The sequence below is a fragment of the Styela clava genome, chromosome 1 (genome assembly GCF_964204865.1).
Source record: "Styela clava chromosome 1, kaStyClav1.hap1.2, whole genome shotgun sequence".
NCBI classification, from domain to species: domain Eukaryota; kingdom Metazoa; phylum Chordata; class Ascidiacea; order Stolidobranchia; family Styelidae; genus Styela; species Styela clava.
Genome location: NC_135250.1, coordinates 24,242,542 through 24,270,250, shown reverse-complemented (window position 1 = coordinate 24,270,250; position 27,709 = coordinate 24,242,542). Strand labels below are relative to the sequence as shown.

General features: G+C 36.7%; 3 protein-coding genes and 1 pseudogene across 3 annotated transcripts; 1 reads left to right on the top strand and 3 right to left on the bottom strand.

Annotated features, from left to right (window-relative positions):
* Positions 1 to 523: 523 nt before the first annotated feature.
* On the bottom strand, positions 524 to 5,035 carry LOC144425817 (uncharacterized). Its single transcript, XM_078115513.1, has 6 exons — positions 5,006 to 5,035; positions 4,551 to 4,655; positions 3,978 to 4,070; positions 3,222 to 3,420; positions 2,661 to 2,806; positions 524 to 2,177 (listed from the first exon to the last, which is right to left on the bottom strand). Exons 2-6 carry the CDS (start codon positions 4,636 to 4,638, stop codon positions 1,342 to 1,344), a joined length of 1,362 nt encoding a protein of 453 aa, XP_077971639.1. The 5' UTR covers positions 4,639 to 4,655; positions 5,006 to 5,035; the 3' UTR covers positions 524 to 1,341.
* Positions 5,036 to 6,522: 1,487 nt separating this feature from the next.
* Positions 6,523 to 6,656, bottom strand: LOC144429707 (U1 spliceosomal RNA; annotated as a pseudogene).
* Positions 6,657 to 8,140: 1,484 nt separating this feature from the next.
* Positions 8,141 to 9,691, bottom strand: LOC144425591 (cell death protein 3-like). The gene has a single exon (XM_078114902.1). The coding sequence runs from the start codon at positions 9,663 to 9,665 to the stop codon at positions 8,478 to 8,480; it is 1,188 nt and encodes a 395-aa protein (XP_077971028.1). The 5' UTR covers positions 9,666 to 9,691; the 3' UTR covers positions 8,141 to 8,477.
* A 3,915-nt stretch (positions 9,692 to 13,606) lies between these two features.
* LOC144425044 (uncharacterized) lies at positions 13,607 to 15,574 on the top strand. The gene is made up of 2 exons (XM_078114198.1): positions 13,607 to 13,742; positions 14,673 to 15,574. The coding sequence occupies exons 1-2, from the start codon at positions 13,607 to 13,609 to the stop codon at positions 15,572 to 15,574; spliced, it is 1,038 nt and encodes a 345-aa protein (XP_077970324.1).
* The last annotated feature ends 12,135 nt before the right edge of the window (positions 15,575 to 27,709 follow it).

The window sequence follows — 27,709 nt, the reverse complement described above, 5'->3', positions numbered from 1 at the left end:
CTGACATTGCGTCGCGGACCATATAGCGTCCGCGTTTATATTGTGTGTATATATATTTTTATGTTTATAAACAGTTATGTCGACCCTTATTTAATGCTCTTTTGTCAGATCACGGAAAACTATATTATTCGCTCCCTTTTCTCCGGCCGTCGGGATGTAGATCGGTCGTGTTTTTAGTTCTTTAGTGATGTAATCTGTTATGCGGTTTCCTGATATATACTGATCATAGCCCCCATATTACCTTAAATGTATTGCATAGATTTGCACTATGTTCTAGCCTAGCTTGTATGACGGTACAGTCATCCACGACCTAGTGGAATAGGCGATGTGAAAAAGTAAAATTTGGACTAGTGATTATGCAATTTCTAGATAACTAGTTCGCGTAATTTCTCCTAGTGGGAAATACGATAAATCCTCAACAATAATGGCTTGCATTTTGCACAAAACTTCAATCAAGATCAAAATGTAACTAGAGTTGTGTTTCTGCTCTTTTAAAAGACGGACCACTATCATTTTTTTATAGAATTAGGGAAATTGCAAGAGAAAATATTCTAAATTGAACTATTAACGCCTCCAGATAAAATATTACGAATATATATCTATTGAATTTGTATACATGTTAAAAATACATTTTCTTCGAGATACATCGGTAGACTTCACTCTCGTCCATAGTACCAGCTTGAGACATACCCCAGTCTTAAGCAGCGATGGGGAGCTGGCTCGAAATAACAGTGACTTTGGCTTCAGCTCCGGAGCCATAATATATCGAACTGTGGATCCGGCTCCGGAGCTTCATTTTTTTTTACTCCGGAGCTGGGCTTCAGCTCCGGTTCCATACCAAGTGCAGTTTTGGGGAAGCGAGATTCGAAGTATGATATAAGGCCGTTCAAAGTTTCAAAATTGAAGTTTTCAAATATATATATACAACTTGAGATTTTAATTTAATATTGTAAATTGAAATTTATCAAAAATTGGGAACTGAAAAAGATAGATTTTGTTATTTGAATTAGAAAATTATAAATGTTAAAAAATAATAAGATGGTTCGGAGCTGGAGCCACTATAATTTCTCGTAGCTCCAGATTCAGCTCCATCTAACATTCTAACATGTTAAGCTTGGCTCCGGCTCCACCAAAATGCCATGGCTCTAGGCTCCGACCCCTACTCCCCGGTCCTGGTCTTAATATACGGAGCCGAGAATAATTATGCTTGGGGTTCGTAGGGACTCTCTCACACATTATTTTGGGTTCATTCTATGTTCTGCCAAGCTTTAACAAACAACAAGCGATTTCACAAAACAAGTTATATCAGTATTCAGGCGACATATAACTGTACACTTCGTGCTAATTATGTATTCGTCTCAATTTCTCCCTTTCTGAGTCTACGCAGCGGATTGAGACAACTTTTTCAGAATCTGATTTCCAATCATTTGCTTTTTGCAAAGATTGAAATGCCAAGTCGTAATATTCTAAAGCCTCTTGCGGCTTCCCAGTTCTGTTGTACACTTTCCCCATTTTTGATAAGCATTTTCCAAAGATATTGTACTTTTCTGGTTCGCTGATCTCTGCTCGAAACATTTCGACAGCTTGTTCGTTCATGAGCAAACTCTTTTGGAAGTCATCAAGTTCGAAATAACATTCACCGATGTACAATGCACACTGGGCATGACTTCGCACCTTTACAGTTTTATCCCGGCTGTCTATTTTCAATAAAAGCTCGAGCATTTCACACAACATTGGAATTGAGTAATGATGAAAATATTTTTCTTTTTTACCCCCTTGTTTCACAACGAGGTGTTCCTGCTCAATGCAATTTTGAATACCGGAAAAAGAAAATTCTTCTTGATTTTGAAATCTGTATAATTTTGAAGCAATATAATATGAAGCAAACGCATGAATTGGCTTCTTTTCTTCTCTGAATATCCCCCCAATGTTGAAGACGTCCTGGACTCTGCTGATGAACTGCTCCATTTGCAAAGTATCTTCTTCATATGCCAGGCTGATGGTTGTGACAATACTGCATGTCTGAGCCAGCAGCTTTAATGCAGTGTTCGAGTGTGATTCTTGGGAAATTTTAAACGCTTCCAACATTATTTCCCTTTTTCTTGGTTCCCAAATATTTTTGAATATCGGGCCTAACTTTGCGTATTGCTTCTTCAAGTCTTCTCTCAGAAATCGTTCTGTTAAAATAACGTAAAGTTTTTAATGAAAATTAGCAAATGCGGTGACTTTAGAATGTCTTCTTATTGGCTTTGATCTAGCACTTTTATTGATGGATGGAGTGACATAAGATAGCTTCAATTCACATTTTCTGATCAAGTAATATTCTCCTATAATAACTTCTGATCCAATCTTTGTTAAAGACTTAAGACTTCAAATGCAAATAAATTGCGATTCATTACTTATTCAAGTGTATTTTTCATCACTTCACCGAAGGTATATTTTTTTACGTAAGACTGCTTGAAACATTGTTGTGAGCTTCCACATAAACGAAACTGTTTACACACGCAGACGAAAATTTGCTAATTGAAACAACGCCATTATTCAGAGCAAAGGAGCAGAGTACTAAATCAAATATATTAGACCATTTACCAAATGCCTGAAATGACTTATTTTATAGCCCCTCTAAAACCTTGGGTTATTTAAAAAGTTCTTTTTTGTACCTTCCTTTGCATATTTCTTAATGAACCTTTTATTCAATTTCATCTGTTCTTCTTTATATTCAAGTTGCTGGTACGCGTCTCCAAGTATTCTATTGACATCGAATTTAGTATTGATTTCTGTCAAGACATTTGCTACATTCTGTAATCTATAACACAAAAATAACATAATTAAATATTACAAAATGAATACCAATGTGAAATACAGAATTCCTATACATACTATTCAGAGTACAAGTTAGCCCACGAGGAAAGCGTAATTCATTACATTAAACAAGATAACAATGCTCAAATATATGAAAAACGAAGTAGTTCCGTCATCAAATCTTTTACCGAACCGGTAGTCGTCTCGTCTTCGACTGACCACCGCACCGCGAACTCGGAATCGCAATATTAATTATCACGGCCTCATTTCACATAAGTAGAAAACTAATGCCATAGAGCCCAAAGAAATTGTTGAAATAAATAAAAGTAATAGTCTTCTAGCAACAACAAACAGACGAAAAACAACAACAATAAAATATCCATGAGCCAACTTCGTGTCCAAAAACGATTGATAGTTACCCCGATTCGTTAGTATCATTTGCATCTTGATCATTTGCATATTGCTTTTCATTTGCTTGTATCTCATCGATTGGGTTGGACTGGTCTGTTTGCGAACTAACAGTCCGGACCTGCAGGGATATGTTTGATTCAGACTTATGTATTGCCGGTGCTGAAGGAATCTTTGGAGTGAACGTAGGATAAATTGCCCTCGGGTTATCTGAAAATTTAGCCACATAGTTTATTGTATTGTGACAATTTTACTGCAACCGCTAATAGGTCCAGTAGCTAAAAAATGGCGATTTTTTTTAAGAATTCTAACAATAACAACAACAATTTAACAAACGATCGTTAGGTAGATTTTGTATTCAATAATAAACGTAAGCGTGTTCGCAATTTCCCCATTTTAAAATTGTATGTGGATTCCGTTAATGGTTATTGCTTTTGAAGAGCTAAACCAATATTGAACAAAATTTTGAGTTCATTCGAGCAATATTACATAAGGTGAATAGACTGAGTATTTTGAGAATGAATATCTATAAATAGGTTAAAACCAACACATAATACGTGCATTCATGACACGGCATGTACGAAGGAACACGATACGACACTTACTCCAATTCAATTCGTTCGTATTCATCTCCCATGGAGGAGCACTACTCGGTGTCCTTTGCTCACTACTCTTTTCTTCTGGCGAATTAATATCTGGAAAAGTTTAGGTATATAGTCATAGCTCATCATTATCAAATTAATTTAATGAATCCAAACTATATTTACCACGAGTCGTCACATCTGATTCTGACCGAGCCCTCTCATTGTGGCTTGCACTCCTGACACTAATTATTTCATTGTCTTGGTTACTCTGCTCATCTAAACAAATGTTTTGTTGTGTATTTATGAGACATAAAAATGTATTATGTTAACACTCCCAGTCGGGCAGAACTCCGGGTAGTTGGTATTACTGTGATACGTGCTCATAAACACATTGTGAACAATGCAAACTGTGCAAGAGCCAGGATAAGAGTTGCGAGTAACACTAGCAAATGATCACTTCGAAATTGAACAGCAAATGGGAACAATGCTTTGTGTACACAGTATAGTGAGGGAGGGTGATGAAGAGTTTCAAAACAGACAAAGTAAGAAATTTATGAAAATAAAAATGAGATTAAAATATTTGGACTATATTATGTAGTTATTGAGACCATATCCATACCGGTTATTATCTCTTAGATTCCGTCTTTTTAATCTAGCACATAGGTGCTGAAAGAAGTAGGGCTGGGAGAACGAGAGAACGCTGAAATACCTCAAAATAATATCAGAGCACCAAGCGCTTGATTTCTGATTTCTTACCGGTAAACTCTTCTTCTTCGTGGTTGATCGTACTTTGATTAAACATTCTTTCTGGCAACAGTCGATTTGGCGGTTCCTCATTGGTCATGTAGGTCTCTGGATTTTCTGCAAATAGCAATGTGTATCATTAGAAATAATAAATTTGGTGAAAAGTGCATTGAGTAGCTCATAAAACTCTAGATTGATAATTTGAGATATTAATAAAAAATCCCACAAATCGTGAATCTTCTGGGGGAGCATATTCCATATTTTAGTTTTACTTATTTTGACCCAATGTAACTGTAATGTAATACCCCTATATTTTTTAAGGTTGTTGGAAAATTCGTCTTTATATGCGGTATTGTGATTCGAGTATACCAACTTGAATATATGCTTTTACTATTGCCATTATGAAAATCGAGTCAATAAAATTGTCAACACCCTCTTCAAGATAAATAGAATTTGAACAATTTTACCAAGACTACTTCTGGTTGCATCAGTTAAGAAATCGGTCGGTGGGGGTGGGGGTGACAAGGGCCACACTAATTGACATGGCGGCCGCCAGTTGCAGTCCTCTGTTCTGGAGGCTCAAAAAACTACTGTAAGTTAAATATTAATGGTATTTGATTAGATTTAAAAATGTACGTATAATAATATAGACTCTCGGATATGGAAGGAAATTTACGGAATCATGCGGTACCGCAGAATCCCGGTTGAAAATCACTTGTTTAGAAACTCATTTAGAGCGGAAATATTATAAGGTTTCATTCCTCTATTTTTCTTCCTTTGATCACTTTGCGGTTTTGAAAATATAAGACAACAGAGGTTCTTTGAGGCGCAGGTGGTTTGTTTATACCTGATTACGACTTGTTTACAGATTTTGTAGTCTGCAGAATTCGAATTGTAATAAACAACAAAAGGTGGAGACCCTCACGAAATACGATATGCTCTTTGACGTGCGTTTATAAGTGTCAGATAATGTTCTCAGTCTATGGAACATACTTGTTCGAATCATACCTTACAATGATTGCCTAAATTACGAGCCGAGTATGTGGATATATTATATTTATATTCTTATACTTATTCATTCGTGTTCTACAATGCCCTATTTCAGAATGCAAATTAGTAGGGGTTTTTCAATTTTGATCAAAACAATGTCGTATCAATTTAGGGATTGACTTTGACAAATGTTGAGATTTCCTGGTTTCAGTCATTTTCTGTTAAATTCTTGTGAGTACCGTCTTAAAAACGATGGAATTTGAACATGCGGAAGCATTCATGGGCATTCAAGAAATAATGGGTTTGAAAATATAGCCTAAGGTTGTTGGTTTCTTCACGCAATTGCCTCATAGACTATATAGGTCCGAATCCAGTATCTCAAGAAATCGCAATTTTGAAAAATGGGTCCCAGAATGTCAAAACCGCTATGGTTGTTTCAACTTCTAACAACTTTTTAAACAACTCAAGTGGCTGTAGAAGTAGAAGGTGGAAGTAGAGTTCTACTTCATACGGCTGACCAGTTCATCTGGTCTCAGTCCTTGACTAAAATCAAAGCTATATGCAGTTCCCAATGAAATATGCAGCTATTTGGTCTCTGTGCTTAATATGCGGAAGTGCTTAGCCTATAGAATATGTGTTTTTTCATCTATATCCCAAGCTATATATTACCATATTTTCGGTCAGCCATACTTGGTATTGCATCAATGGCAATGATCCCACAAACGTCGCTTCATTTATAGATTTGTGTTGATCATGTCGGAAATGAGTAGGTTGGATTCAATTTGCCTCACTTATTATGTGTATAAGCTGTTACCGTTTGTGATAATATAAATCATGGATGAATATAGTGTACAAAAATAACTTTTGAGCACACAATCGTTTTACGCAAAATTACCAAAGATAAATATTCATCGCCGACCCACGACCATTTCGAGTTAATTCTTTGAAATTTCTCTTCGGTACTTTTTATTGGCAGTCTTGACTATTTTTATTTTCTAGCGCGAACGCAGTCCCCACTAACAGAAATTACACGACCGAGTTATCCACATTTGGGATAATCGCTAGGGTCAACCTGGCCTAAGTGCAATGGCCAAGCCTCGCCTAGGCAGAACCGCCTGCGGGCAGTCTTGACTATTTTGGGGAATAATGATAAGAAGAATGGTACGCCAACTTGCGTAAACACTCCTTTAATTATCATGAAAATTACATTCCACAATTTTATTGCATAGCAAGAATTGTCATAGGGCCAACAAACACCAGCTTGTTTAGTTTTATATTGATAATAATTAGTTCAACTGAAACTGCATACTAGTTATATCAAATATATAAAGTCTTCAACGGGATCTTCCATTTGTGAATAATTAAAGTCAGTGGATTTTGAATTATCATTTTTTCAGACCTACGAGTATTGTAGTTTGTTTGGCCAAGTCAAATATACGGTACAATCATCCACTGTACGCTACTTTCGCAAATCTCACAATAGCGATGAATGATGATCCTGGAGGATGTGTGGGTTGGTTTCAATATTTTTAATTAACTCTTTGACGAAATACCTCATTCAACTTTTGTTGTGACATTTCATACTTTTATGCTATTATCGACTTAAATTTTCAATATTTATCGTTGATCATATCAATCAGTTTAACCTACTTTTAAATGAATAGAAACTACTGGGTTTTAAGAGAGGAGGCAAAATGAAAAACTCTCTGATTACACCAGCCGACGAATCGCTATGCCATCTTTCTAAATTTTCCCATCGCACCAAACTTGGGATGCGAAATGGCGAAGAATTTCTTCTTAGTTTATTGTAAACGCGTCCATCTTAGGGTATAGTGGAATAAATAAATTTTTAAACTGTAATCGACCCAGACCTTAAGCTTGCCATTGCCTTAAAATTGTGTTTCCCGAACTGTTCCATATATTGTAATGTTTTCTACAGATATGTATTATATGATATGCACTTCCCCGGAATACTAGAACTGTGTCTCAATCCATTGTTTTAAAAATTAAGGTTAACATTCGTCCGCTAAATGTCGCCCATCAGTCTTTTGTCGGTCGTTAACGAATTATTCGAATCATTGCTTAGTGGAAATATTACGGAACACTCATATTTTCCAAGGATCTAATATATCAAAAGACATATATATCATAAATGTAGCTTAATTAAAATCGTCAGAACGGTTTATCACATCTCGAGTCAAATTGTTGGATATCATTGGATACTTCTACAAGAACCTTGTTCAAAACGGCCGGTAAGAATGAGCGTATGCCTGAACTCGGATATCTAACCTGAGGGTGCGATCCAACATAATTTGGTCAAACATGCTGACCACTGGATCGGGGTGGTTAACTGTGCAGAGATGAGGGTTTGTATTTGTTAGTACATCGTCAAATCACTACGTGATTTATCAACATTTTCAGAGCTACAAAAATGCATCATAAATAAATCGATTGCCAAAAAGGTACTGTCAAAGCTTAACCTTACAAACTGTCATGTTTGGTACAAAAATATCTTCGAGTCAAAACTTTCACACTTTCCTTTCGAAAATTTCCCAGCACAAGCAGAATCAACAGATATTTCTGCGAAGAAAAACAACAGACCAGCGAACGAACACATTGCCAGTTACGAGTTTAATATATGTTTTGTGTAATTTCTACAAACTTCTATCATAAAAATTATATCAGTTGGTGATAGAATGTATGAATAACTGCTTCATTAGAAATATCCAACATTCTACATATTCTAAGCTAATCTATAATTGCCAAATAGCAAAATCGCAAACGTAAGCTACATTTCGAGTCAGATTCAGAGCAATGTGTCTTTAAACTTCTGAAAAAAAAACGAATTAATTTTATAAAACAGAATACATTTACTGGGAGTTATATGCACAGTACCCTTGATAAAGATGGCGAATGTGCATATTGTTGAGACGACTAAACGACAAACTTTTAGGGCAGACCAGGAAATAAGTACAATCTCTTTTCACCGAAAGAGTGTGTGGTGCGACTGCAAACTCGACAACCGTCTATTTCAAGGCGTGAACTGTTTACTGTCCGGTCGGATACTTTGCTATGCACACGATTCATTAATTCAATGATATTTTCGTTTTGTGCATGCTCACGGAATACGTCACAGATAGCTTGAATAAACCAGCTCCCTGTACTTCGTCTAAAAGACTTGTATCTTTCCATTGTTGAAAATGATATCAGCATGTTTGGTTCATCTCCAATATGCTCGGGACCTGTTTCATCGGCATCATCCTCTGCCGAGATTGCATCTTCCACATCTTCGTCATCTACGTCTAGCAGACCAATATACTTTCCTCTTGGTAAAACAGACGACAGCAGATTACGAATCCGTTGATCGTCCTCGTCATCGTCGGCCGCATCGTTTTGCGAAGATGTAGATATAATGTGTTGCTCTACAGGAACATAATGATCTCTTCTACGATCAGCCAAAGGTCCACGACACATCTGGAAAAACAACATTACAGGGGTATTCCTCAGATGAGGAATGAATTCAGATTTGAAGCTCGCCACTAGATCGTTAACATTTACAGTTGAATTGTCATTCCCAACCAATACATCTAGTCTTCCAGTCGAATTAGATCTTCCATGAGACATAATAAAAACTGCACAAAACCCTTGCGCAGTTGATGATTTTGCAAATGACTTAACAGTTGCGACAATCTGTTCAGCGCTCAAGTCTTGAGCGAGTGTTACGGAACAGCGACCAATATATTGGAAAAGCTCTTGTAATTTCTGAACATCATTGAGTGACCCTTTTCTCGCCTTTTTCCCTCGAAAGTAGTTGTTGATGATTAGCACTCTTCCTTTTGGATACCAGGTCATTTGGTAATAATCATCTTTTCCTTTGTGTTCGTTGTAAAGGCGCATTGCCTGGATATCAGCGGAGCCGTTCTCTCTTTGGGATGTACCGAGTTCTACATCAAGGCCTCCGTCTACAGTTGATTCGTGTAGTTCTTGTTGAGATATTCGGGGACGTTTCATGGTTACATCAGGAGTAGAGTTGATTTTCCGAATCCGAGGACTACTTTCTCCAGAAACTTTGCCTTCGTAAAAATGTACGTTTACATTGATGTTACATACATCGCCTTTTGAATTGTGATATGTCATAATTAATTTGCTGTAAGTACTTCTTGCTGAAAATACAAAATATTGTGAGTTATGTGACTGTCATTTATATATTTGCCATAAAGTTCACTCATCTAACCACACAAGAAAGAATCACAGTAGCCAAATGCGCCTGGCCCAGTCCTGGTAGAGTACACAGTAATGAATTTGGACCGAAAATTAAAATCGGCACTCCCGAAGTATGCGGACCAAGATGGCGGACACCGGAATGTAGTTTGTGTACCAGGTTAAAGTTAGGCCATACTTTCAGGTACAAATATATACTACGGTAGTCACTTGGCTATGTCCTCGAACTCGTAATAGAACTAAAATGCGGTGTCCGCCATCTTGGTCCACATACTTCGTGAACGCCCTAAAATCTGTACAAGATATTAATCTTCCTTAAAATTTTATTTTTTTTTCAACCAAATACAAAATTACTTTATTTAATGAGCATAATACTACGGCCTCATCGGTTGCAGTGGCTAAAAGACTAGAAGACTACAATACTACTATTCTTGTTGGTCACGAAATGGTCCCATGAATCGTTTTGTTATTGTGAAAATATATCTTTTCTCTACTGGTTTTACCGATACTTTGAAATTTTCAATGGTTAAAGAATGTTGCTGTCGCTAGTAAGCTATTACGTTCATTTATTTCAAAAATGTTTGTTCGTTCTTCCCTCCAAAATTTTGTGTGATGAAGTCACCAAATTGAAAATTGCGTGCCGTGGTTCCGTGATCACATCTCGGTGATCTGACAACCGGTACTGTAGAAGATTCGATACTACGTTCTGACTCTGCGTTTTGGCTTTCGCGTTCATGTATTTGAAAATTGCTCTCTTGCTTTTAAAAACAGATGCAAAAAACATGATGTCAATAGTAGGTTGAGTAGAAGTGAAACAAATAGAATTGGGTTTAGAATGAAACAAAGAAAAAAGAGACTGATATATAGTTATGGAATGTGACAATTTGAGAAAGGCGAAGGGCGACGGAAAAATTATATGTTTGTTTTGGTCTGCTGCATTTAACTTCACCCAGGTGAGTAATGCACGTTGAAATAGTGTTTACAACTGACAACTGGTGTCTTGTAACAGAGTCGCAGAAGCTAATAATTGAGTGCCGTGGAACAAAGTAACATGACTCTGGGAAATAGAAATTTTTGTGAAATAGTACGAGCGCTGGAATCCCACTGCAAATGTAAACTTTAAAGCTTTCATATGCTTTGGTGAATCTTTTCGACTTTTTGGCACTTTTGTATGTGTAGGAGAAGACAGTAGAGTCAAGATTGACTTCCAAAGAACATGAGCATCAGGTAGAAGAGGCTTCCACAAACCAAAATTCTTTTTTTGTCAATTTGCAAGACAGATCTTCAAGTCGGAACTAGTAGATAAATTTTCAGTTAGTGCTAATTAGCACGCGCTGTTCATTTAAGTGGTGGGCACAACTGGGGCAATTGAATTTTGATGACGTGTTTATGGTAAATATAAAAGGGTAATAGAAACCCGCAACACCATTCCAAATGTAAAAAAAAATTCAGTGAACTAAACTAAAATTGCAAGATGTAGTTAGACCGTGAGATGCATCTACCACAGACTCAGAGGGATGATTGTTTTCGGTGTGGATGTAGACGTAGTAGATATGGACCAGACTTTACCAAAACCGTAAATGTTTTTTTTGATCGCGGATTACTACGCAGTCTGCAGTTCCATCTGCTCGACATGCTAAAAGGTTTGACATCTGCGCTGGGGTGCTCTGCTTACTATCTTCTATCATATTTCTATTTTTTTTTATCTTCAACATACCACTTGAATACTATTCCTGGTTACTGATGTGGTAGCTTTCATATAAGAGTTCATAATCCACCTGCTTAGTTTTTAAGACAACAAACCTCTACATCTGATGTGTTTTCCCTATCCAATAAAATGATAGATATATATTATGAAAGCGCAAATTGGCGCTTAAAATCTTATCCATCCACACAGTTAAACCATCTGTCATCTAAAAATACTGATAGCAAATTTTAGTAAGTCGCAGCTTTTTTCGGAACTAACATTTATTTACTGTAACTAAACTAAAACTCCTAGATGTACAGATTGGTCGTTCATTTAATACCCAAATTCCGGAAACACAATTAGAAACTGACGAATCTCTATCAAAACCACAAATACCAGGAAATACTTGTTGACAATCCCCAAAAATAAGAAAAAAAAGTGTTTGAGCGATATCAATTGTTAAATTTTCGATTTTAATTAATTCACTGCTTAGTTAATGTTACGGAAGTAAACAAGGTGGATAATTCTTATGAATAACCTCATTTAGGAACAACACATTCTATGTCTTAGGGGGAATACACGGCAACTAAATTAAGTGCGACCTTCCCCACTGTTTGTCATCTGTTTAAACTTCTTATTTTTTGCGACGTCAACTGGTAAGGAATAAAAGAAACTCGGTTTCGTGTATAAGATGAAACAATGGCAAAAGTTTGTAATATTATAATGATGCCAATTGTGCCACGGGACAAACGTCTCATTTTCTAAACAATGAAATTCCTTTAAGAGTAGCGTAGTCTGACGGAAATCAAAGCAATAGATAAAGTACGGGTAAACGCATAATTGAATCACAACCTTTGTCACGCATTCACTGACATGCGATGTGGCCAGGGGTGTGCCAAACTCTTCTGCTGCCCGGGGCAAGTTTCTAAAATGCTACCCCTCATACCTAACTTCATAAATAATTCGGGGGTCAAATAGCTCAAAGAGGTCGTTATATATGAGAATAAATGAAATAAAGATCAGGTAAGATAAAAACGTTTGTTTTATTAAATAAATCGTCAAGCTAAGCAACAAACTTAACAAAAAGTAAGCCATTTTTTTTATTTCTATGTCCGATCGATACTTTGCTGTCAACAAATGTCCGAACGACAGCCTCTTTTGTCGGCGATAGAAGTTTCTTTTCAGTTGATTATTATTTTGAACGCTGTTCTTCCTTGTGTTCCGACCGGCTAATTTTTATCGATAATTGCTTTTCTGTTTTGACGCGAATTTCGCGGGCTTTACTGCACCTGACGTGTCACGTGTGGCTCTTGCATCTCGACTTTACGCGTCGTAGGACGTTCTTGTTTAATCTTGTTATGGTGTCAGTGGTGTGGTTTCGCATTATCCGCTTTACTGACTTAGCGTGTGGGTGGCATTTGGTCTCGTTAGGTAGTAGAACTGTGGTGAGGGTATCGTAACCGGGGCCCCATATGACCATCGTCGTCATTTATTGCTTTAATTGTTCATGTATTTTTATATTTCATTCTGCTTTCATTTCATAACTGCTTTCTAAATTTAGTTGCTATTATATTCTTATAACGTGATCGTTCACGTTACCTGTCAGTTTCTTGTCGATTTAGGCCTTTGGAGCGTTATCATATGTAAGTTTATTTTCTATTAACTTTCTGGTTATGCATTTTCGTTTCGCCTTCATCTTGTGATTGTTTATTGATTATTTCACTTTATTTAAAGTCAACCGTTTTACAATAAACGCGTATGACATGGAACATCTGTGTGCCTAAATCTGACAAAGTTGAATATGACGCATTTGTTGAAGAAGTCGCCAAATACTGAAGAATCTGAAGCAACAGTGGCTTCATCGTCGACGAGTATGGAAGAAAGTAAATCCGTAACCGATAATATAATTGAGAGCTTGCCATCCTTAACCACACTCAGACAAAAGCGTGTCAACATAGAGACCGAGCTTAAATCATTGTTGACCAATAGCCGGAATTTGATAAACGAAAAGGCTCGAAGATCGCAACTGGCATGCCCTAAAGCAGAGTTATATTTTAAACTGGCCGCTTATAATCAAATTATATCGAACATATTACCTCAAATTCGCAATGCAGAGTCAAAAGCTGCTTTCGAAGAAGGCGTTCGGAGCGTGATATCTGAAGTTGAAGGTATGATCGATGAAATTGATAGTTACATCGACCGCGAACCTGAAACATCGTGCGTGGCACCTGACGAAAAGAACTCTAATGTTTCAAGCGGAAGTCTGAAAGATAACAATCAGCCAGCTCTGGCCCAACAGCCGAATGGTGAAATGGGGGCGGCGATTGACTAACTACGAGAGTCTAGCTTGGCGGAGAACGTAACCCACGAACCACAAAGACGAGAACACGATGATCGTCGAGAGACACCATCTCTCCCAAAGAGTAGCTTTATGAACACCAGGTTCAATGACTTTGGCGAACGCGATATGTTAGGATCAACTCGGAGAAAAAGTGTCCGCTTTGAACCGGAGACTTTTACTACGACAGATACACGTCGTGAATATACGATTTCTTACACTTCAAGACATTATCAAAATCCTTCACCAGCAAACCAGATGCCATTGCCAGACCAGTCGGTAGACTCCTGGATCGATAATCTCCAACCAAATCAAGCAGGATCTAGAACGGTAAATGATAAAATTTCTCTAGCTGAGCAAACGTGTTTATCTTTGAGTTTAAATTCTAAAATGTGGGCTGAGCATCATTTGCCGCCGGTTTAAATAAGTCCGTTTGATGGTAGTGCTATAAATTGGCCTAATTTCATTGAATTGTTTTATGAAAATGTGCATTCACGGTTGGACGACGATGGCCAACGCATGGTGAGATTGTCCTCATATTTGTCGGGTTCGGCGAAGCGTCGCGTTGAGGGATTGGGTACCGCCGGCAGTCGTTACATACTGGTTTTGAAAGAATTGAAACGCCGCTACCGACAGTCTGTATTTATTGCACGGGCCGTGCTTGACCGTGTTGTGAACGGTAAGCGTATTTCGCCTCTCTCGGCCGATAGATTACTTAATTTTCACTCAGACGTGCGTGACTGCGTGGTGAATCTAAAAAAGATGTGTTTTTTGGCTGACATCAGTAGTGTCGAGAATGTAAGAAGAGTTTCAAACAGGATTCCTCAAGAACTGAATTCGAGTTAGATTAAATTTGTTGTGGGTTTTATTCACGAGAACTCTAATCCGACATTAATAGACTTTGAGCAATGGTTGTGGGAAGGAACTGAGGAAATCGCCAATCCTTTTTCTCCTGATGTTACTTGCAATGTCACCAATAGAGTTGACAATGAGAGGCCCAAAACCGGTCGTCGCCAGTTAGTTACGTCACTATTTTCAACGTTAACAAATTCGGAATCCGTTATTGCCTCATGCAGTGACGCACTACGTTGTCAATTCTGCAATGCTGGCCATTCTTTAAGAAGTTGTGATGTGTTTTACGGTGCAACCGATGACGTAAAACGTAATTTTGTTGTAGAGTACAGACTTTGCTTTAAATGTCTTGAACCGGGCCATCGTGCATTTATGTGTAGATGTGATGTCAAGTGTAGTATATGCAGTGGGAAACATCATAAATGTATTCATGGAATTCGCATGTTTGAAAGCGTCCCAAGACCAACAAACCGACAGGGTGTAAACAATGCGATGTCGGTAACCACTAGGGTTCAATTTCAGTTGCTATCTGTATTGGTTAGAGGAGCTAATGGACGCTCCGAATATACCGTTGCTTTGCTCGATTCGGCAAGTCAGGTTTCTCTCATTCATCCTAAACTTGAAACTAAATTGGATTTGCGTGGATGTCGTAGAAAGCTTATGTTAACCACCCTGGCGGGAACTGGGATTTCATATGATTCAGAAGCGGTTGGATGTTTTGTACGTGACAAATTAAATCCCGATGGCAAAGAACTAGCTCTAAAATCAGTTTTCGTATGTGACAATAGAATTCCCCACCCTGAAAGACGTCAAACGGATTTTGAAACTTTCCATCATTTACGCGGAATACCACTCCCTGATATTAAAGAAAAGGAAGTTATGTTGCTCATAGGTGCGGACCATCCGTTTGCCCACTTTCAACTAGAAAGACGTGTAGGGGGGGGATAACGAGCCTATTGCTATCAGAACGCCCCTTGGGTGGACTTTGCTAGGTGCAAACAAACGCGCTGGTGAAGTCGACCTAATTCAGGCCAACTGTCATTTATTACACGACGATTACAATATCTTGCAAGAACAAGTTAAGCAGTTTTGGAGTACGGACGCGATAGGAATGGTTTACAACATGAAGCGAGCCGAATCAGTGGAAGATCGCGTGACTGCGGATATAATTAGAGCTAAAACGTCCATTGTTGATGGGCATTATCAAGTTGGCTTTTTGTGGCTTCACGATGCTTCCATTATGCCGGAGAACAGTCTTATTGCCCGCACTAGATTTAAAAATCTGAAATATCGACTTTTGAAAAATGACTGCCTGAGAGACATGTATTGCACGTCTATGAGGAAAAATATCGAACGTGGCTGGGTGCGAAAACTGACCGATAAAGAACGGGATACTTTGGGTCCTCGAACTTGGTATCTGCCCCATCATAGGAATTTATCGATAGATGATATCGTAATTGTTGTAGATGACGGCGCGCCAAGAGGAAGTTGGCTACTAGGAAGAGTTATCAAAGTTTTCCCTGGAAAAGATAACCGGGTGCGTGTCGCAACCGTTAAAACAACAAATGGGGAAATAACCAGACCTGTGACCAAATGAATAACCCCTTGAAGGGTTATTGGGGGCGGCTGTGTCGGCGATAGAAGTTTCTTTTTAGTTGATTATTATTTTGAACGCTGTTCTTCCTTGTGTTCCGACCGGCTAATTTTTATCGATAATTGCTTTTCTGTTTTGACGCGAATTTCGCGGGCTTTACTGCACGTGACGTGTCACGCGTGGCTCTTGCATCTCGACTTTACGCGTCGTAGGACGTTCTTGTTTAATCTTATGGTGTCAGTGGTGTGGTTTCGCATTATCCGCTTTACTGACTTAGCGTGTGGGTGGCATTTGGTCTCGTTAGGTAGTAGAACTGTGGTGAGGGTATCGTAACCGGGGCCCCATATGACCATCGTCGTCATTTATTGCTTTAATTGTTCATGTATTTTTATATTTCATTCTGCTTTCATTTCTTAACTGCTTTCTAAATTTAGTTGCTATTATATTCTAATAACGTGATCGTTCACGTTACCTGTCAGTTTCTTGTCGATTTAGGCCTTTGGAGCGTTATCATATGTAAGTTTATTTTCTATTAACTTTCTGGTTATGCATTTTCGTTCCGCCTTCATCTTGTGATTGTTTATTGATTATTTCACTTTATTTACAGTCAACCGTTTTACAATAAACGCGTATGACATGGAACATCTGTGTGCCTAAATCTGACATCTTACACCTCACTTGTCGGGAAGTTTTTTCCGATGGGTATCGAAGATAACCTCGACATTGGAGACCTCAAATATATTTTTATCTGTTTCAACTTTGAGAAAGATCGTTCGCAACTAGCAATTGAGTAGCCAATTGTGAGTAACAAACGAAATCCAATGCAAAAAGTTGGAAACACATCCCAGTCAAGCCCAACCAATGGAGCAAGAAAATCTTTAGCATTTTTTGAAAAATTTGTGTTTTCACTTCGGAAAAGCGTAATGCAATAAACGATTTCTTCGTAGAGAGAGGATGAGTTTACGTCAGTCTCAAAATGGTCCAGCTTTTAAAAATGAGGAAAACTTGTCAGCGAGTCTGCTAATGCTGCCCGAGCGTTCTGAAATTGTGGTCTTCAGTCTGTTTGCGATTTCATTCATAATTTTTTTTATTCCTCAATTGCTGATAAGCAACAGTCTTTCACACTCTGTCCAGGCATCATTTTTCTTCGCCTGACTCTTGTCAATGATACATTCTACTCCTCGCAGACTGCGAGTCGCAGTATTCGGATTCCGATCTTAATAATGTTTTTTATTATTGTTCTCAGATTTCAGACCAATGATTCTATTAAGCCCATCAAGATGATCACTTGCCTGAAATAAATCGATCTTGGGATCTTGTAAGCGTTTTGTCATTCTCTGAACGGATGACAAAATAGGGCACCAAAATTTCAAGAGTGAAACGAATGTAAATTGCTGCAACGGACACATGCAAAATTTAAGCTTTGGATTAATTCGCAATTGACAAACTAGGCCTGTGGATTAATTTTCAAAATTCTTGTATTCGCTTCATCCGTGGACCAAATTTGGAGATATCAAATTGCATAAGGAGAAAACCGAAGAATAAGTGAAACCAATCGTCGTGTTAGGCAGTAATCGTCGTACTGGAATCAAACATGAACTTTGTAGGCTCGCCTCGCATGCATGCAAGTAATGCGCGCGCGCGAAACTGTTGCCATGGCAAAAAATCAGATGAAGAATTTTTCTGCGGTCAAGGGTCGGGGACACATCCCTAACTATACTATATATGTTTCTATCAGTCTAAAGTTAGATGTTTATCATTGAAAAAATTTCGAGTGTTTTTTCGAGTCGGAGAAAACAATACGTCGCTATGAATTCTTTTATTTAGTTTTGTAAGATATATATATTATAATGACATCCTATGGTGGCCCATCGTTGTCACGCGTAAAATTAAAAAAAAAAATTAAAAAATAAAATGAAGAAGCGAAAATAAAAAAAATAGTTGTGAAAAAACATAAAAATAATTGAAAAAATAGAAGTGAAAAAAAAAATTAAAAATAAAAACAGATTTAAAAATGAAAACAAAAAAAAAAAATTAAAAAAAAAAAAAATTAAAAAAAAAATTGGATAAAAAGAAATTAAAAAAGGTTGACAACGATGGTCCGCCTCGTGGCCCATCGTTGTCACGCGTTTTTATTTTTAGATAATTTGATGCTGCTTGGGACCAACGTTGTCAGGCTTAATCCTACACGCGCAAAAGTGTTTCCTGGGTTTCTAACTCACTACTGATTTTCATGAGCAATATTCAATAAATTCAACATGTAAATGTTCTATAAATTCTTCATGCTACAAGTTCAACCTCCAGCAATATATTTATCATGATAAGAGAATATAGAATTGAATACGAAAATTTGTTTTTACGTGTAGAAGGTAATTTAATTGGAAAATGCTGCTTAACTGCTCAGTTGTCTGAACACTCGTGCGATGCCGGTACGGTACCGTCTGCTGAACCATTTATTTCAATCGATACCTCAATCCTAGTAGAATATAGTGAGTCGAGGTATGGATTGAAATAAATGGTTGAGCACGGGCGATTTATCATTTGTCTGGATCGGTACGTTACGGCTGTACGGTATGGGGCAGGCGCAGAGAGTGTTTCAGTAGTCAATATTCTACGAGACTATCCGTATTTCCCATTCTTTCATGAGTGATTGCATGGATACCGGTACGGTCGGACGCAAAGCGACTATAACCGACTACCCGTATTTGGTAAGACGGTACCGGCATCGCGAGTGTCCAGACAACTGAGTAGTTAACCAGCATTCTCCAATTAAATTACCTTCTACACGTAAATACAAATTTTCCGAATTTTCGTATTCAATTCTATATTCTCTTATCATTATTATAAATATATTACTTCTTGTTAAACTTGTAGCATGGAGAATTTATAGAACATTTTCATATTGAATATTGCTCGAGAAAATCAGTAGTGAGTTGGAAACCCAGGGAACACATTTGTGCGCGTAGGATTATGCCTGACAACGTTGGTCCCAAGCAGAAGCAAATTTTCTAAAAATAAAAACGCGTGACAACGATGGGCCACGAGGCGGACCATCGTCGTCAACCTTTTTATTTTCTTTTTATTCAAATTTTTTTTTTTTTTTTTTTTAATTTTTTTTTAATTTTTTTTTTTTTTTTGTTTTTTTTCGTTCTTATTTCTAATTTCCTTGTTTATTTCGGTTTTTTATTTTATTTTTATTTTCAATTTTACGCGTGACAACGATGGGCCACCATAGATCTGGTTATACACTCGTATTTAAAGCAGGACTGTTAAACACTTACCGTGTTTCCCCGAAAATAAGACGAATTTCTTTTTTACGTATTCGATAGCAAGAGATCTCTCCTACTCGTTTAAAATGATTTCAATTCAATTACCTGAAGTAATTTTTAGAAAGAAAATTGAAGTAAGACCCTGTTTTATTTTTGGGGAAACACGGTAGGCGTTCTTTAAATAAATCTCAATTTTCGCTATGCACCCTTTGCTTTGCTTAGCATATTGCAAGTTTTCGCTGTCACGCTTAAAATTGAAAAATGAAAAATAAAATAAAAAACCTAAAATAAAAGTAAAATAAAAAAAATAGTTGTGAAAAAACATAAAAAAAAAAAAATGAAAAAAAATAAAATAAAAATAAAATAAAAAATGAAAATAAAATGCAAAAAAAAAATTTCAAATAAAAACGAAAATAAAAACTAAATTATAAAAAAAATTGAAATAAAAACGTGAATAAAAAAATACAAAGGTTGACAACGATGGGCCGCCTGGTGGCCCATCGTTGTCACGCGTTTTTATTTTGAGAAAAATTTGCTTCGGCTTGGGACCAACGTTGTCATGCATAATCCTACGCGTACAAACGGTGTTTCCTGGGTTTCTAACTCACTACTGATTTTATCGAGCAAAATTTAATAAATTCTAAACGAAAATGTTCTATAAATTCATAAATTCTCCATGCTACAACTTCAACTAGAAGTAATATATTTATAATAATGATAAGAGAATATAGAATTGAGTACGAAAATACGGAAATTGGAGAATGCTGCTCAGCTGGCCGGACACTCTTGCGATACCGGTACCGTCTGACCGTAACTGTACCCATGCAATCACTCAAGAAACGAATGGGAGATACGGATAGTCTAGCTAGTAGAATATACTGAATCGAGGGATGGATTGAGCGCAGCCAGTTACAGGTTGTGCGTAATATTAATTACCAGCATGGTACCGGTTATTGTAATTGTCATGAGGGTACGGTACCGGTAACCTACGGTGGAGCGTCAAACTTTTTTGCTGATAATGGTGCTCCTTAAACCTAACTTCAAAATAAATTTTTGGGGATAAATAAATTATAAGTTAGATGTTGTTATAGACAGATAGACTACCTACCGTGCGTGAGACTAAATAAATTCAAGTACCGTAATATTTGAATGTTTGAACATCAATATTCAAATTAACCAACAAACTCACTCTTGTGTTACATGTCTGCATGTCTGATGTGATAATCTTTAGTAGACAACAAACAGGCTTGAATATTATGGCAACGTACAAGGCCTAATGGTTTCATATCAAGAGTGAATATACTACTTTAATAACATGTTGATTGTTTATTTAAAAGACTTACAGATATACCGGTACCGGTACATTTGAGATCATATCTAAAAATGTCTGACGAGTGGAAACATGATGAGCAGTTGGAAGCTGCGGTGAAGAGTTACGTTAAAGAAGGATTAAAAAGACAAGGAATGCTTAATTTTCTAAGAAGAGACAATGCGTGATATGGTTAGAGCTTGAGTACTTTGGATCGATGTCTGCGATATTTCAAAATATATTATATTGACCACCATGCCAATGACAAACCCAGGGAACACATTTGTGCGTGTAGGATTAAGCCTGACAACGTTGGTCCCAAGCAGAATCAAATTTTCTAAAAATAAAAACGCGTGACAACGATGGGCAACGAGGCGGACCATCGTTGTCAACCTTTTTATTTTCTTTTGATCTAGTTTTTTTTTTTAATTTTTTTTTTCTCGTTTTTTTTTTTAATTTTTTTTTAATTTTTTTTTTTTCATTTCTTTTTTATTCAATTATTTTTATGTTTTTTCACAACTTTTTTTTTATTTTCGCTTTTTCTCATTTTTTTTTTTCTTTTTTTTTTTAATTTTACGCGTGACAACGATGGGCCACCATAGTGATGGTACCGATAATCTATTTTCTACTCCCAAATAAAAAATACAATTACTTCTTTGATTTGTCACTACAGCCAAGCGCAAACACCAACAAATACAAATTTTCTTATCATTTTTGTGATATCGCGATCTAGAGGTTAGACAGGGCGGTGTGATGTCACGAAGTAAGGAAAAGTAATCTAACTACTCTAATTTCTAGATAAATAATAACTAATAGGATCGTAGGTAATCTTTATACTTATTTCCAAACACATTGCCTTCAACGGCCATACGGCCCCTGATTTTACACTCCTGACCTAGGTAGAACCTTCCATCCTATGAACTAGGCTCTGATTAAAATAAAACAGCGAAATATTTTGTAAAATATCGGGTCCCGTAAGGCTCAAAAAAATTGAATATTTAAAACAATACCCTCTGGCGACTACTTGCACCTTAAAGAAAATTAGAAATCAATAAGTTGCAGAGAAAAGAAGTAGGGTTAGTAACGAAACACATACAACAAAAAATATAGGGCTTTTTCAAGTTTTTAAATACACCCTTAATTTTCTTATTCATGTACTGATATTTATTTCATTTTCATTTCCGAGTATAAACATTCCAAAATATTCCCCTTTGACGTTTAGCCAAATTCACTCTTCACCATGTGAATTTTGATATGACAACATATTTTCGAAACCAAGAACGGACCTCTTACCTGCGACTGAATGGTTTAAAAACCCCTTGGTGTTATGTTACCCCCATCTCAATCGATAATACCGCAGATTCATCAGAATGCTAGGATGATTATTGGTACCAACTTCAATTGTTAACTTAATTACCTAATTTGCAGTCTATATTTCAAGTGAGCATGTCTCAAAAGTATTTCTCATTCCGAAATATGGCATATTATGCTGTACTGATGAGCGCAAGTATATGCAATACTGAGTTTCTCTCATTTTAGTGATGCTGAACGAGAACTAATCATCCGCTTCATCAATGTAGCGTTAAAAGTGAAACCTTGTTATTTGCTCACAACTAACAACGCAAAAGTGGTGTAAAAGTGCAAATATGTGAATATTCTTGTAAACGTCGTTTGGAGTTCGCTCAAATATTTATATTTTCAAATGGTTACGCGAAAACGATAAATCGAAGCTCCACAATGCACAGTTCAATAACTAACCCATCCCCTATAGTGTAGAGCAACACACAATATCTAAATCTTCGCAAAACGATGCGACCGACGATGACGAAGATGATCAATGGCTTCGTAAACTGCTGACGTCCGTTTTACCAACAGGAAAATTTATTGGTCTGCGAGACCTAGATGACGAGGATGTGGAGGATGCAATATCGGGGGAAGATGATGCGGATGAAACAGGTGCCGAGCAAATTGGAGATGAACCAAACATGCTGATATCATTTTCGAAAACGAAAAGATACAAGTCTTTTAGACGAAGTACAGGGAGCTGGTTTATTCAAGCTATGTGTGACGTATTCCCTGAGCATGCACAAAACGAAGATATCATTGCCCTAATAAATCGTGTGCATAGCAAAGTATCTGACAGGGTAGTAGTCAGCTTACGCCCTGCACTAAACGGTTGCCGAGTTTGCAGTCGCACCACACACTTTTACGGTAAAAAGATATTGTACTTGTTTCCTGATATGCCCTAAAAACTTCATGTGGAAACAACGATATTCTGAGTCCTCTTACTATACAGCTCTCTGTGAATTCTTTATATTTTATTCGGATCTCACATATTTTCGAACACTGATTCTTTCCTGAATCAGACTCGAAAAACTTAACCCGAGGGGCGAAACGTCTGGAAAGAATCGTCCGTTGGGCAAAAAGTCTACAAACCGCCGCATTTGGATATTATTTTATCAAAGGGCCCATTGATAAAAGTGCTGATACTTTTCCGAAAATCAGATTGAAGATTTCAAAGAAATATTTTAGTTGGCAAAGTAAAAACATCAACTGGGACGAATTTATTTATTAAAATTTGCTGTAGCAAATTGTTACCATGTTAATTAGAATTTGGCGCTTCAGAACTGTACTTACCAAAGTGGGGACAGTAATGCAAAGTATCCGAAGGAAAATGCCCTGGTAAGTATACCACGATAGCACTCAAATTTTGGTTTCTGACACTATATTCTACCTAACTTCTTTCTACCTTTCATACAAAAATTTTGCCACAATTAACAATAAGAACGGATACGTGGTACCTATATAGAGTGTATTTAATATTGGGCAAAGCATTCAAGTCAATCCATCCATGACCTAAAAACAGTTCTTCTCACGATTTTTGGAACCGAGAAACGAGTTTCACCCAAACTTCATTAGCAGGGTTTTTGTTAAGCATTCAACTGAATCCAGGCATTACCCGAAAAAAATTTATCTTACGATATTGTGAACCGAGAAACAAGTTTCACCTAAATTTCATCAGCAGCTTCTTCTGAAATTGTCGGCTGCGACATTGTATGTGATATCCTAATCCCTATTTTTTAAATAAGGTATTTATATATGAGCGTTTTGGAGAGACAATTGCAATGATTTCAAAATGATAATGTCCATAATATACTTAGTTATTTCGCTAACACGATCGATGAATTTATTCTGACTTTTACATTTTGAAGTTGAATTTACTTCTCAAAATTCGAGTCGTTTAAACAACTTCCCATCATCTTGATTTTAGTATTAATATATAGTTAAAAAAAAAATGAAAAAGGGTTAAAATCATTTAACACTATCATGAATAAGTAACTAACGTTTGACAGATTATTTGTAAGATATATTTATTATAATGACATCCATTGTGTCTCGGAATCAAATTTTATTTTTCCAAGCAATGAAATTCTTTGTTACAGTATATTATCTTGACAGAAACCTTTGTTTGACAAACAATAAAGTACGCGTCGTAGACGCAGCATCGAATAACAACCTTTCACACGCATTCACTTACTTCGACTCATAGACAACCTATATAATAAAGAAAGAAAAAATCAACACTGACGCGAAAGAACCTCGCAGAAACATTATCATACTCGCAAGTTACAACAACGTACATTCCTTTAATCCTAATGTCTGACTTTGATTCTGCATATTCGTTATTTAGATGAATCTCTCCAATTTTTGTTTCATAAGATCTGCCTCGATACGGGAGTGGTAATACTTGAAAGTCTCGGCCCAATAGATTTCAAATTGTCAGCACATAAAGATGGAAGTGGTCGTCAAAAATCTGCCAATTTCATTGCTATACGTATTAGCGAACTCGAGTCTTCGTGAGCCGAAATGTCTGTAAGCCGTTTTTATTAGATGTACAAAATGCTTGCAACCCCACTTCACGGAACTGCGTTAAGTATTTAATTTATACCCTTTGTTTTACTTTTAGGATAATGAGGTCTGTGGATTTATATGTTAAATTTGGGCACTTTCATATTAGTACCACTTCATGATTTCACATTGTACATATCTAGAGTGACGTAACAAGTGACATATTTTTCCCGCGCTTCACGAATATCTATAATTTTCCTTGCGTAACCGTAAGACGCTCGCCGCACTTCACGGATTAGAACAGACGCTGCGCGTGTATTTATTTTATTGGACACTGAGTTGACCTATTGATCGTTTTGTTATTATTAATTATTGATCTTGATCGGTAAGTATGTTGATAGGTATTTGTCTGTTTGTTTGTTACTCATTGATCTTGGTCGGTAAGTATGTTGATAGGTATGTGTCTTTTTGTTTGTTTGTCTGTCTGTCTGTCTGTTAGATACACGCGATTAGGCTTGCACGTAATTGACAAAAATCAATTCCGTGATTACGGCCAAATCGATTACGTAATGACCCCGTAATTGCGATATTTTTTTCACACATTTAAACCTATCATAACAACCAATTTAATCCACTTCTATTCCGAATGGGACATCGAAGTTTGGTTTTAATATTCCCGGCAGTACTACACGCCGGCGACAGATGTTAAAGACAAATATCAAGGAGTGAATTCAAAATAATTTTATTCTGATTTTTATCTTTTGTATTAGGTTTGATTTTTTTATCCACTTTATAAACAAATTTTATGCGATCAATTTTATCATTACCAACACTGGTAATATATTTAAGAAACGATAGTTCACTTTTTTAAAATCGTATTAACGTATTAATACGACTTTCGTATTAAATAAAAATTCCGGGTTGCTAATTTATTAATCAACTACAAGCGTATTCTCTCGTTTGATTATACTTTCGCTTGCCTCGCGACGAAGACTTGTTATTTCACCGTTTTTTACAATATCCGACTTTACTACTTAGTTAGCATTTTATAATAATTATTGATGCCGACTTATTGACGATATTCCGAATTCCATGCTTCATTTTACATTAAATCATTTCGCGGCCTAAAAGTTATAACATTATTTGCGATAAATTTAAATCAAATATTAATTATTTGCGCATTGTTTAAAATACCCTACTTATATGACATGCCTTCTCCGAAAATACAAAGTTATATCGCAAAACAATGCATTTTGTGACATTTATTTTGCACTCATGAAAATATTAAATTAGTCCTATTTGCCAAGATTGACACAAGTTTGGTCGAGTGCCGGTGGTATTAGAGTCGACGATAAATCAAAATAAGTTGCCGCATTTGGTAAAGACAGGTAATCATATTTGGCCGACATATTGCGAGGCATTGTGAAAAACATATTCCGGACAGATATATAACGATAAACGATAGCGATAACAGAACATCAAGATTTTGTAATAGAAAATGGATCTCGCGCAGAATAAACACGGGAAATCCCGTCGTATTGTTGTTTCTCTGCCGTCTCAATCGCTTTACCGATGCCGAGAAGACTAAGTTGCGTTGGTTCATTACGCAATTTCTCTTCCGTCTTTATATTGCTGTTTGATAAGCGCGACATTAATTATCATAGACCATGTTTTATAAGTTGATCTCTTACATTCTTTAGTCATTTCACGCGAAGAAGTTGAAACCAGGTGTGTTGATGTCCATCGGTCTCAACACAATTCTATTCCTTATCTATGGTTAATATGTACATTGGCCATCCTAGATAAGTTGATAATAGGTTAGTAAATGACGCGTTATGCCTTCCCCATCTGCATAACAAGAGAGAGAAAAACGGCTGCGAATACCGAAACTCTAACTTCTTTTACTTAAACTTTAATTTTTTACAATCGACGGAATTGACTGCTCTGAAGAGAGCTCGTTTCAATCGCGAAAGCGCTCGACCAATAATTACGACTTTACGTAATTCGTAACTTCCCTTCCGTAACTCGAAATAATTCCGTAATTCCGTAAATCCGTAAATTACGTGCAAGCCTACACGCGATATCTCACGAAAGCGAGGTTGAACCTGCATGTGCATTCATCATATCTCGTACCAGAATCCTATTGGTTTTGGATGAATTATGTCGTATATTTAGCAAGTTATTAATTAATTAGTGATGGGACACACGATGTCACTATGGAGTAAGAGCGGATGAATCGAAACCGCAGTTTTCTTTTGGGGGATCCCCTAACTTTTGATCGATAAGTCTTCGGTCTCCGTCCGATATTCTTGTTACTTATCGATCTTTAGATCGGTAAGTATGTTGATAGGTATTTGTCTGTTTGTCTGTCTGTCTGTTAGATGCACGCGATATCTCACGAAGGCGAGTTTGAATCTGCTCCAAATTTTGCATGTGCATTCATTTCTCACGATTTTGTGAACCGAGAAACAAGTTTCACCTAAATTTCATCAGCAGCTTCTTCTGAAATTGTCGGCTGCGACATTGTATGTGATATCCTAATCCCTATTTTAAATAGGGTATTTATATATGAGCGTTTTGGAGAGACAATTGCAATGATTTCAAAATGATAATGTCCATAATATACTTAGTTATTTCGCTAACACGATCGATGAATTTATTCTGAATTTTACATTTTGAAATTGAATTTACTTCTCAAAATTCGAGTCGTTTAAACAACTTCCCATCATCTTGATTTTAGTATTAATATATAAAAAAAAAATTGAAAAAAGGGTGAAATCATTTAACACTATTGTGAACAAGTAACTAATGTTTGACAGATTTATGCAACATAATAATCTTGAAAAAAATATGGAGTAAAGTCTGTTACCGAATCTGATTTTTTAAATTATGAAGTGTGTGAAGGGCTGGGAATTTTAGGAAAAACATTTTTACCGATAACCGGGTTAAATTGAACGGTTAACAGATTAACCGCAGCGTGACGTTTGACGTAATACGTTTAACGTATAATTTATTCTCGTTACGTTACAATGGTTCCAGAGCAATTTCACGTGATAGTTTCA

What these genes read in the sequence shown, in the direction of transcription:
- LOC144425817 (XM_078115513.1), bottom strand. Translation starts at nt 4,638, where the DNA reads ATGACCAATGAGGAACCGCCAAATCGACTGTTGCCAGAAAGAATGTTT. An exon ending in CGAAGAAGAAGAGTTTACCG is followed by an intron (nt 4,071 to 4,550) that starts GTAAGAAATCAG and finishes ACATTTGTTTAG; the next exon opens with ATGAGCAGAGTAACCAAGAC. An exon ending in AATGATACTAACGAATCGGG is followed by an intron (nt 2,807 to 3,221) that starts GTAACTATCAAT and finishes TTTGTGTTATAG; the next exon opens with ATTACAGAATGTAGCAAATG.
- LOC144425591 (XM_078114902.1), bottom strand. Translation starts at nt 9,665, where the DNA reads ATGACATATCACAATTCAAAAGGCGATGTATGTAACATCAATGTAAAC.
- LOC144425044 (XM_078114198.1), top strand. Translation starts at nt 13,607, where the DNA reads ATGATCGATGAAATTGATAGTTACATCGACCGCGAACCTGAAACATCG. An exon ending in TCTGGCCCAACAGCCGAATG is followed by an intron (nt 13,743 to 14,672) that starts GTGAAATGGGGG and finishes CGACATTAATAG; the next exon opens with ACTTTGAGCAATGGTTGTGG.